Below are 12,633 nucleotides of genomic sequence, written 5' to 3' on the forward strand. Positions count from 1 at the left end.
TCAACACAGATGGCTTGAATTTACCTTTGAGGGCAATGCGTTTGTAATCTCGGGCTGATAAATGAGGCATCGTTCTGAATGCTTCCATGTGTGAGCAGTGATTTGAAAATGGGTATGCAGCCTGTGCACTGATTGAATCTTTGTAACATAAAAAGTTCACGTCGCAACTGACTTTGCCCCTAGCCGCTCCAGTGGAGAGGATTGTGGGATTGTTAGGCCACTGCTGGGGGGGGGGGAGGCATGACCAGCCTCATCTAACCAAGTGAAGACTGTAATTCCTGTGTTTTCTTTCATCTTGGGCAAAAATGCAGTGGTCCTTGCATTGTCTGAATAGCTTCATCACGGTCACTGTCACTGTGACATATGCTCTTGAAAAAATGTGCAGTATTGAAGTGATGACAGTGAGCTGAACGCTGAGATATTGGTGTGTAAATATGAATTTTCACCTCATCTGGTTCCCAATCTGTTTCCTTTAGCGCCAAGTGACTTTTATGAAAAATCTCTCCAACAGAAATGATCTGGAGGAGCAATAATGTCCAGCACTAATTTAATACCTTATTACCATAAGCTTAGCGCAACGCATGCATAATAAATTTGTTGTATCGCGCCCGACTCAGGCATGTGGTTGGAACAGGATTGTGGGCCCTGAAACGGCAGCCCCATTTGCATGATATGATGTGAGAGTTGAATGAATCGGAGGATTATGTGGAACACTGTCTTCCTTCCCAGCCTCATTGTGCTGAGGAAAAGTATCACATACCCACAGATGGTTGGGAATTTGGAAGCAACCAAAGAGAAAACCATGAAAAAAAAATAGGCACAGGTTTAAAAGAGTGCAGGAAAATTTAGAGGAGAAAACATCAAAGACTATGGGGTTTCTAATTTTCATTTTTTTAAGGTATACGGTAATATTTACAGAATTTCATGTAAGTCTGTTTTTTCTGAGAGGAAATTAACTTTAACTTTAAAGTACAGCACAGGGTTGAGAGACGAGCTAATGCCGTAAGTTCATGTAAAGATATTCTAGGATACTTATAATTCCCCAGGACACTATGCTGTGGAAATACTGAATGATCAGCTCCTCTACTAGTGGCTCTGAGGACGGCGTGTTGTCTGGTGAAGATACCGTTCATACTGAAAGTGTACATGAACCACACCTTATGTAACCCTCGTCAGACAAAGAAGCTGTGGTCACTCATACCGTGTTCACTTCACACATTTGCACTTACAAAGCCAAAAACAAGGTGACGTGTATCTACACCAAATATTTTGACAAACACATCTGTTACTCAGGCACTCTTATTGCTGCCAGCTGTAACCACTTTACAAAATGTTTCAGTTTAGCTGCGTACTACTTAGCATTGCATAAACCTTTTAATACCTGCGTAGAACAGAGCACAAGTGAATAGTATCTTCTGGCTCGTTGGAAAGTTGGTGACTAAGCATGTTTCTTACTTCCCTTTCAGTAACTCTGATCACTTTAAAGTTTGCAGGTCATAATGTGTAGGAGTACTCAGTAAAGCTCAATATTATCCAGAATGCCATGCCAGCACAAGGTCATTGTCTTTTATATTGCAAATGCATGAAGGAGAACATATTGGCCTGCAGTATTTTTCAAAAACAGTACTAGCAAACATTGTGCATTACTGGAATGTGGCAGTTTGGTTAGGATTTCTGCTAAAACACTCTAAATGGATTTATTTTTCAGCAGAAATATGCTCAATCGTTATGGCGGCTATTTCAGTTATTTCACACTTTAATTTTTTTACCATAGAAACGTCCGACAGTGTTTAAAGACAGGTGATCTCCAATGTAATATGGGATTAGTGAGAAAACAGTGGCGATTGAGTGTGAAGCCCAGTGCAGGACGTTGAGAGAATGTGAGCGTGCTACTGCACCTGACATGTTCAAGCACACTTCATTCCTCTTTTAAAGGTCATCATAACTTTTGAGTAACCACCCAGTTTCAGTCTTACCGTGCAGTTCACACAAATGCTGTGGCCTAGACCATAAAATGCAGCAGCTACAATTCGTTGTGCTTCTAAGTGCATCCGTGTATAAACAGGCAACTTTAGTAACCTTGCATGAAAGTTTTTTACATCCGAAAATACTTCATATTTACTCAGTTATGCAAAGCGTAGACAAAACCAACACAAACTATCACAACAAATTGGTTTCCTTTGTACACTTTGTACACTTTGAGAAGTGTTTGGTTCTGTTAAAAAGACCTACATTGTGTTCCTGTTCAGAATAACACCAGCTCGCTGTAAAGGTAACATAAAATTGAGAAATGAATCATGTTGGTTATGAGCCGAATGCATTTTCAGATCAAGCAGGAAAAAACGCAGAGTCAAAGACATCCAGCGCCTCTTCAGGACTTTCTCTTGGGTCGTATTTTATTTGCTTGTCCACTTCAAGGCAAATCAAATGTGGAGAAGGCTGTTGAAATTATGCAAGCACGAGTCACCTTGGAAATGATTCTCTAAAGGCTATCTGATTCCAAAGAGCATTACTTGCAATGGGAGCCTATTAACGCTGAAGTCATCTGAGATTGTAGCAACTAATAATAATAAAACAATAATAAATTGGGCATTCTTAAATCATTCATGTGCATTTAAACTCAGAATGCTATGGGCACGAGGAGGAAACCTTTACTGTTACTTCCTCTGGAGCACAAATTATTGGTTGCTTTTATTTAGATGTGATCTTTCCTAACAGTGCTAGATTTTAAAGGCCAGTTAACATGATGATGATCGTCAATGTTAGCATATTTGACCCTGTCATGTAAATTGGGCAATTGAGCTACTAAATCTCAGATTATAAGGAATAAGTACATTTTCCTTTATTAAGTGTGTTGATAAAAGATGGATAATGCTCTATTAAATTTTGTCAAATAATAATAATAAGCTGGCTCATCATGAATGTGAAATAAAATTACATGTATAGATAGAGAGAGAGAGAGAGAGAGAGAGAGAGAGAGAGAGAGAGTGGGAGAGAGAGAGAAAGAGAGCGAGAGAGATAAAAAAATTGTTTCCGAAGAAAAACAAAGTTTCCAGAGAAACAGGACATTTCGGACACAGGTCCTTCATCAGTTGAAGAGCCAGTGTATATAAGCACTTTGCTTGCACATCTGATGAAGGACCTCTGTTAATATCTCTACATATCACCTATCCTATGTACACTACACATACCTCAAATCTCTCTCTCTCTCTCTCTCTCTCTCTCTCTCTCTCTCTATATATATATATATATATATATATATATATATATAGAGAGAGAGAGAGAGAGAGAGAGAGTTCATTGTTTCCCATGTGCACTGACTATGTTTACCGTGTTAAAACAAAGCAGACACCCAAACTACTTTTTGCATTTAGAATTTTTCCTCTGAAGACAGTTCCCTCACACCAAACTCCTGTATTTGTATGATGGGCAAAGCCTCTTCTCCTAAAATACTACAATCGCTCCCTATCGTGGAGGAGAGGGCTGAGGTGCGGGGTGGGAGCTGCACAGATATCAAGAGTGATGTTATTTTTCATCAGTCTCGGCCACGGCTCACTTTCATTGTCACAGAAAATGAGAAGCTTGCCGCAACACTGCGGAGAAAGGGGGAAGGCCTGAGAGTGGAAGAAAGGTACGCAGATTCCTCATGCATTATTCAGGAGCTGGGCCATGTTTGTATGTGCTGCTGATTTGTGCTGGCTGAAATAAGGGAAGAGCGAGAGAGAGAGAGAGAGAGAGAGAGAGAGAGAGAGAGAGAGAGAGAGAGAGATGCCTATTCTCAGAATCTTTGTCACTTCTCTCATGCTATATATTTTTAGAGATCCTGACTTGCTGTGTTTGCCTTCGTTTGTGAGCAGGAAACAACGGTACATGCATGAGATCAACTCTGATGTGAGTCTTGTCATGAAGGGAAGGGTTAGGTGATTGTAATGATAATAATATTTACAGTTTGCCTCTTTCCCTCCACAGTGTGTGTAAGCATCAGATATACAGTTGGGATGTACTGTATTATAGATTCTTCTACTGTATAACATACACCGTGTAAAGCATATAGTGTTAACTATTCATATTAGAATACAAACTTCTTAATTACCATTTTTCCAATACACTTTACCAGGAGACTAATGTGTTATAGCATAAACAATTAAAGAGGACATTAGCATTACAAAGTAAGTTTCAATTACGGAGAAGAGAGTAGAGAGAAGGTTAGGACAGGAGAGAGCACGTTTCCGCCAGCGTTTTGACATTTAGATGTGGTCACAGCAAGGCGAAAAACGCTTGCTCTAGTTAAAAGGAGACAAAAAGAGACGCCAAAGATATTAAGAAGTCGGTGTCTGGTGAGAAATGGGGAGGTTCCCTTTAAATGACAGGTCAGAGAGAGAAAGAATGAGTGAGAACATGTGGCTATGTGAGAAATTAAGTAGTTTGGTGATGTTTCACGGCCTTCACGTGTGCAGCTGTCTGCTGAGTAAAACCCAAACGCAGCGCAGGGTTCTCGGTTCCCACCAACTATTTCAGTACCGAACATTTCTGATTATTCTCTGTGTTTCGCACTTTATTAGCAAATCAAAGTAACCTAACATTAAAGGTTACATTAAAGTTCGCTTTTTTTTTAATTGTAAAACCGCAGGATTCGTAATTATTTTTAAAGATGATCGTGACTAGGTTGTTTACTAGGTTGTTTACAAATGTTCCTTAATTCCATATAACCTGTTACCAAGAACTACACATTTAGACTATTGGAATGGTAAAACGTGTATGGCACGAACAGGAGTGTTCTGCTCCATCTCTACAACGAGAATTATACATGAAGATGGCAGAACAGAACCATCCATGAATTATAGTTTATTAGAAAGCTTTCAGAAAGCTTTACAGCTGAATTTAATTTGCTATATAAACAGAATTGGGAACACCCCATCAATGCCTAATATTTAAAATGGAGGTTTAAATATAGCCATATGGATTGAATCATTGCATTTAGAGATATTGCGTGCATAATGTACAGTTTTGATGGTGTGTCTTTGTGCCACAGTCAGGAAAAGTCGGCCTTTGTTGCATAATTCAAGGTCATATGTGCATCTTACAAATACCATTTTATTCCGCCAATTCTAGACTGTGCATGCTCTTTTACTACAGTACACTGCCGATACTCCAGTTATTGCTTGGAATCTTCTTGATTTGGATATTTATATAAGGACAAACTGATTCCTCGGAAAGCGTGTGTAGTTCACTACACAATGAAGTGTGTGTGTGTGTGTGTGTGTGTGTGTGTGTGTGTGTGTGTGTGTGTGTGTGTGTGTGTATAAAAGAGTGTGTGTGTGTGTGTGTGTGTGTATATATATATAAGGTTCAGGATGTTCCACAGGTTTTTAATGATGTCAGTTTGAAGTGGGACTATCGCGAGTGTCCCGAGCAGCGGTGGGGTAGTTAGGTTATGACTGCTCTTCTGATGGGTCTGCTCCGCTCCTGTCTCGCTACGCTTCTGATCCACCAGGGACGGAAAAAAGGTCCTGCGCCGTGCCCCCTCACGGTAAACGTGTTTGTTTTCATTTCACTCCGTCTCTGAGCAAATGTAGCATTGTATAATTTATACCCCCCAGAGCTTTCACTGTCTTACGTCCCACTAAAAGTCATGCTTGAACCTCTTATCACTTTCAGAACAACCGCAGCAGCTCTGAGACAACTCGGGTAATTAAAAAACGACGAGTGCCACTCTACAGGATGGTTATTGGCAATACATACACACCATACACACACACACGTGCATACACACACGTATCACATATATACGATGCTGTGGTGTGGTAGAGGTGGAGGGATTTGTGGATGAAGGGCTGGGTTCGGGCTTGTCTTTGTGTGTCTAGGCATTGTCGACGTCAAACATGTTGTTGCTCTCTGAGGTCTATCAGTGCTGAGATGATTTAGGTGACAGCGACTTAACCCTTTGTGTAGTTGGTCACTATTACTGGATATAAAACACCCTACCTGAAACAAAGCATTGAAACGCATGCACACACGTGCGTACGTACACACACACACACACAAGCACATGCACACATGCACACCTTCCCTGCAGATAAAAAAGCTAGCTTTCTCATTCTCTGGAATATGCAATCAATGTCAAACAATGTCAATGTATTATTAAGCAGTCAGCAACAAAGTAATACAGCGTACAATAGCACGGGAACAGTATTGTCATTGAGATAAGATTCCTCTTTCCACATTGAAATGCTCTTTCTCCTTTTTTTTTCTTTAGTAGGTCAGTGAAAAAAAAGCTCTATGTGCGTGTTGTAGTCTAAAACCAGTTCTGCATAAAACCGCATGCAGACATATCAAACCATTAAATGTTCATCCAGTCTTTAATGACAGAGAACACAAAAGCACGTGGCACAGGATCTATAGATATGACTGATATTAACATTTGAAGAAAATGTGGTAGTTTTGTGTGCAAAGGAACAAGCTCATCAGATTGTAATCAAACCTTTCTGCTTAGGGACTTACAATTTGAAGAAAACATAATTGTACTGCTGACAGGTACATTTATATCTACATACCTAAAGCCTGCTCAATGCCAGGAAAGTTAGCGAGATTTACTAAATTATAGTTTTTTTGTTTTTCTTTTTTTTTAGTTGTTTGGGTTTTTTTGAGGATATTGAAGAAAATAAATAATGTGCTTAAAGAAAAATTATAAACGACACACATGAATGCATGCTTCTTTTCTACTTTCTTCCCATTTTTGCATGATTTTTATATTTTATATAACAACATATATGACATGAATTTGCACATGGCTGAATGCTATCTGTGACTGTTGCCACCATTATTGAATGTGAATGTGGCACCATCTGGTGGACTAGAGAGTCATAACCCATTGCTGTTGTTTTTTTTGTTTGTTTGTTTGTTTGTTTTTGTTATTTTGCCCTTTATGCTTTTTAACTGTTTTGGCAGCTAACCTACATTGGGGTTAGATTCCACTGAAAAAATAATTAGCGATGGTAACATGGACTATATATGTAATGTCAGTGCACTTTTCTGATGACGTTATGCATTAAACCAGGTTCTATCACTTCATCTTCCAATCCGTTATTCTGACATTGCTAAATGCTCATGAAAGAGGTAAGCAAAGTTTTATCAGTTTGTCAAATCATCAATACATGTATTATATTTCCACCCCAGGGGTTTTAGTACACTACTTCAGGCATCAATTGCAAATTAGTCTAAATAGACCAACATTAATTTAAAGTGAAACAAAACTGCTTCCAATGGGTTAATGCAGCGCCTACGTCTGAACATATTGGGCCAGAATTTTGGACAAAGATGAACCCAAATCTGGAACTAAACTGATTCCGTTGTGAAAGATAACAGTCTAGGTTTAGGACTAATGTTGGTGTTGGAAGTAGCCTTTAGAATATAAAAAACAAATTGATGCATTTATTTTTCTGTTTAAATTTAATGAGCTGAAGGCCCCCTCCCTCCCTCCCTCCCTCCCTCCCTCCCAAAAAATGGCTAACAGCAGTAGGCTATCTATTTTGCTTATGCACAAATCTTATTGCTCTTACCTAATGTTTTATCAGGATATACCCAATTTCTACAGATAACATCTTTAGGATATAATTTTACAACAAATATCATCGCATATTTATATATATCGCATGCTTTTTATATTCATCATGTGCATGCACAATTTCACTGCAGAAAGTATGTTTGATAGTTATATAGGTCTAATCAGAAATCGACCTCTTTTAAAGAGTTAAGTTAGGACATGTCAATACATTAAAAAGATTTTAATTTAAGGAGTACCATATTTTAATGCTTTTTTCTATTTTTATTCATCGTTAAAGATTAATTTGAGATATTTTACATAGCTACACGCTTTGCTTCCAACAGGTGGCACAGTTTTAAAACGATTCTTGTATCAAACGGTCGTAAAAAAATAAACAATATTAAGAGACGACCTATAACCACTGCCGTTTGAACTAGCTGCGTGTCCTGGACTAAATGGGATTAGAGAGATCGGTGTGTGAATGAACCCCCCGGTGTTGCGCTCCGGTGTTTCTCCTCTCTACTCCATCTTGAGGTTGTTCCTCCGGTCATTTGCAGCGCTGCAGCCACTACCGCTGGGTGACGGAGGAACGGAGGGTCTAGTCCAGCCAGTGACTAAAGATGCTGCAGAGATTCTCCCGTTTGTCCGTACAAAACTCTTGAATAAAAACACCAACATTTGATATGACATCTAAATCAGGTAATTATGATGAACTGGTGTAAATATTTGTTTGTTTGGTAGCGGGTGTGTGTGTTTTCCTGCGGGATCGTCCCGCATTGCGGCCTACACAAACACACCAGACCGGCCAGCGGGCTGACGGGGTTAGTCCGCCGACGGGGCGCTGACCGGCCGGAGAGGCGAGGTCACCTCGCCGGGGAGTTACTCGTGTTTGTGTCGTGACATCCTGCGGGCATCCACGGCTTCACGACGCGCGGTGTTGTGCGGCGCCGCGGTGGTCCAGCGCGACACTCGAGCTGTCAGATGAACCTGATCGATCCGTCTAACGCGGCTAAGAACGGCGCTGGCTGACGTTACCAGCCCGACTTTGTCTTAGCTGTGTGGGGAGATATTGGGATGAGGCGGTGGCATGTTTCATGGCCGAGATTAATTTGAAGGAGTCGTTCTTGTCTAACTTGATGTCTAAATGCATTATAGTGTCTGTCTATGTCGCTAGTAGCGGCTAATGTTTGTTTAGCTTGTAGCTACTTGGCTACATGAATTTCAGAATCCACGCTTGACTTGTTGGCCCGGGCGCTAGCTACCTCCGTTAGCTTGGGCGCTAGCTACCTCCGTTAGCTTGGGCGCTAGCTACCTCCGTTAGCTTGGGCGCTAGCTACCTCCGTTAGCTTGGGCGCTAGCTACCTCCGTTAGCTTGGGCGCTAGCTACCTCCGTTAGCTTGGGCGCTAGCTACCTCCGTTAGCTTGGGCGCTAGCTACCTCCGCTAGTTTGGGCGCTAGCTACCTCCGTTAGCTTGGGCGCTAGCTACCTCCGCTAGTTTGGGCGCTAGCTACCTCCGCTAGTTTGGGCGCTAGCTACCTCCGCTAGCCCGGGCGCTAGCTACCTCCGTTAGCTTGGGCGCTAGCTACCTCCGCTAGCCCGGGCGCTAGCTACCTCCGTTAGCTTGGGCGCTAGCTACCTCCGCTAGCCCGGGCGCTAGCCACCTCCGTTAGCTTGGGCGCTAGCCACCTCCGCTAGTTTGTGCGCTAGCCACCTCGGTTAGCTTGGGCGCTAGCCACCTCGGTTAGCTTGGGCGCTAGCCACCTCGGTTAGCTTGGGCGCTAGCTACCTCCGCTAGCCCGGGCGCTAGTTCGGTGTTTAGCTGTCGGTTGCTACGGAAGTTCTACCGCCTCAGTAATGTTTTAGCGGCTAAGTCGCTAACTAGGTTAACACAACCGAACGGTGATACTCTGACTAGGACTTAAATAGCAAACTTGTGTTTTTTCTGAAATACTACATAATGTGGAGCAAGATAAGTGTTGGCTAGTTCGTGTCTGTGATGGGTGAGGCTTTGTATGAGCCGAGTTGTGTTTAAACTTCGTTATTATGACAAAGGTTGAGGTCATGATTAACTGGTTTGGGAGAGTCCATATAGGCATGAGCTTAACATTTTTGTTCTTAACATCCTTTCACACATCAGATCAGTGTAGCATGAGCATGTTCTCAAGTAACCTGCTTGATGTCAAAATGTCAGGTCCTTTTTTGATATATATATCCTCCGGTATGAGCTTAACAGAAGTTAGTTAACATTATTTTTTGGATGCATTTCAGTGAGGATGTGTTGGGTGTGTCCGACTGAATTAAGCAAGAGGAAATAAAGGCCATTGAACAGGTGCAAAAATAAATGGTGGTGAATTTCGTGGAAATTTGTTGTTCTAAATCTGTTTGCCACTTATGGGTTTGATCAAAATTCAAGCTAGTTCAGCAGTATAGAGTCAAGTCTGTGAAATTAGTGGTTTGATACAAACAGCCCTGATACAAACAGCAGGTGTAACTATTCTAAATTATGTAACTTGTTTCTTCAGCATATTTTCCTTCCTTTAACCCTAGTGAAATCATTATTGCCATCTTTAACCAAAAGCAGCAAAAGAAATAAAAGCATAAAGTCAGTTTAACAATGTGTCAGTATTTGTGTATATTGGATCATACAAACTGTTTCAAATAGCTGGATTCTGTGAGATGAATTGAAATGTAAATTACTTCAGTTTGTCAATGGTGCTAACAGGAGTTAAAATTATTTGCTGTTTCACTGAACAGCTACTCTTTGGTATAATTGACAAAGAAAGTGACTGAGTGACTTCTAGTTTTAGCTCCGTGTCTGCCTTAAAACGTTCTAGTGGACTGGTGGGGTGAAACAATGTGCTGTGGTCACATGCTTTTCCCACGATGCACTAGCTCATCCGAGTACTAGTCGTTGAATTCTCTCTGATGAAATTACATATCCTAACAATTCTACCTGCTGCTTTCCCATGCTTACATAAGATGGAAAGATGATATTTCAGAATCAGCCATTGTTTAATCATTTTCATGCTTTTGATCATGTTTTATTATGTGTGCTTCTAAATGTCATGCCGAATTCAGTTTTAAAGACGGTCATGATTGAATATCCAGTATTGTCCTTTTCGTTTGTAGTTGTCCCTGCTAATAAACAGAAATTTTGTCTTGTGGTACTTTGAAATTAATAGAAAGTCTTCAAATTGCTGTGTAGATCATCATCTAGTGTTAGGTGAACTCCTTATTGGAATACATAGTTCTTTAGTTCAGAGGTTAACAGCAGAGAAGTAACAGATTATTTACTGTTGCCAAAACATTGTAATGGCATACTAAGTTTGTCGTCCACTAGAAAGAACACATCAGGTTCCCACATCAGGTGGAGAAATGTGTTGTAAAATGTACAAAACTAATTATTATGGGTAATGAGTGAGTACAGTTGAGCCATTTGGCAATTGCATTTTTAGACCCACAGAAATCACTGTGAATTGATGTGTTATGATTAACCATGATTTCTAATCAGAATCTGCTCTATTGCAGCTTCCCTTGTCCAGAACTTCCAACATTGTATTAAGTGTTTTAAACCTTCTCCATAGATCTTTGTCTTTATGTTTTCAGTGTTCGGCTGGATCCAGTAGAAGCCTCAGCCATGTACTCTGAGTGGCGCTCTTTGCACCTGGTGGTCCAGAGTGATCAGGGTCACCTGAGCGTGCTGCACTCCTACCCGTCCACTGTGGGCCGTGATGTGGCCAATGCGGTGGTGCGCCCCCTAGGGGCCAGCCTTGCAGCTCCTGTCTCTGAGTGTCTCCTCAAAACTGATAAAGAGGTAAGGTGGTACTTAATGTGTGTGTGTGTTGGGTGGGAATAACTGTAAATTAGGAAGTCAGTGATGCACCAAAGTATTGTTTGTCTGTGTGCGTGTACATACACTCGCACATTATTATCAGATTATATCTTCTTCCTTCTTTAATGCACATGTGAACTGAACCTGTTGACTGTAGTTAAATACTAGCCCACAGTTCCTGTAAGGGATCTTTCTCCAATGAGGTTTCTGTGTGACAAAATGATCCCTTCATTGATTTAATTCTGTCTAATAGTAGAGTTTAGTCTAGTTTAGATTAGCCTAATAGTACTGTACAGCTTATATTGCCCTATATTAATTAATTTATTAAAATCTGTGATCCGTGCATTGTGAAACAACTATACTTAATCGTTATTTTATTATTATTTTTTACTCTTTATTGTGGTTATAGAAGAACAACAGCTGACTGGTTCTTAGTATTGGAGTCGGAAGGACGAGTAGTTTGACCAAACTTTGCCTTAGTTTAATTGCTGGAGCCATCCTGAAATCCATTTAGTTGAAATCTGTCTACTTTAGAATGTAATTCATTTTCATTGAAAAGGGTTGTCTGTAGTTGTGGTGGTGACTCTGGGTGGTGCAGCCCACTGGTGAAGGCAGAGGCACCCCTGGCTGGGAGTCCAAGAGAGTAGAACTGTGTGCTGCTGCTCGAGACCAACCAGAATGTTCTCTGGTTTCCTATGAACGACAGTTGCCTGCACACCTCTGTCCCATTTTTGGGTAGTCATAATTAGCCACTGGTAATAGGTATGGGGATTCAAGACACAGCTTCTGTTTTCAACTGCTGCGTTGGCTCAGTAACAAGTTGTTTCTCAGTGTGTGTTTGCTAATTCAATGAAGTTTTCAAGTCATGTGAATTGTTGAATTAATTTGATGGTGAAGTAGTCATTTGAAACTGAAGGAATAATTATTTTCTAGCAGTTCATCAAGTAATAGTGGCAGATTGTCCGACATTTTCATGTCTTTTCTAAGCGCTTCTCTTGGCTGGTTTGTGTGCGTTTTCGTGCTCTCAAAGCAGTTAGGCAAAGCAAATGAAAACACACTGTGGACAGCTGGTGTCCTATAAGTAGAAAGGGCACAATCACGCACAGCTTATAAAGTTTCATTTTGCTTAAAATATAATGAGGAATGCTGGGTGTTTGTGTGAACAGTGGACTGTAACGGAAGCTCTTATTATAAATTAGTAGAGTGAAAGTCCAAAAAAAACCCCTCAAATCTGAATATTCATGTTAATATGAGTAC

General features: G+C 40.8%; 1 protein-coding gene across 5 annotated transcripts in view; it reads left to right on the forward strand.

Annotated features, from left to right (window-relative positions):
* Window positions 1–7,937: 7,937 nt before the first annotated feature.
* The window catches only part of ralgapb (Ral GTPase activating protein non-catalytic subunit beta), a 33,210-nt gene continuing 28,514 nt past the window's right edge, over window positions 7,938–12,633 (forward strand). For 2 of the 5 annotated variants that reach the window (XM_076993358.1, XM_076993359.1), the window contains exons 1-2: window positions 7,939–8,242; window positions 11,151–11,358. In XM_076993358.1, coding sequence (XP_076849473.1) covers window positions 11,182–11,358 — 177 coding nt within the window. In that variant the 5' untranslated portion in view covers window positions 7,939–8,242; window positions 11,151–11,181. Of the gene's footprint in view, window positions 8,243–11,150; window positions 11,359–12,633 lie in introns of all 5 variants that reach the window. The other 3 variants (XM_076993361.1, XM_076993362.1, XM_076993360.1) reach the window with 2 other exon arrangements.

This window comes from Brachyhypopomus gauderio, unplaced genomic scaffold (assembly GCF_052324685.1).
Source record: "Brachyhypopomus gauderio isolate BG-103 unplaced genomic scaffold, BGAUD_0.2 sc111, whole genome shotgun sequence".
Taxonomy (NCBI): Eukaryota; Metazoa; Chordata; class Actinopteri; order Gymnotiformes; family Hypopomidae; genus Brachyhypopomus; species Brachyhypopomus gauderio.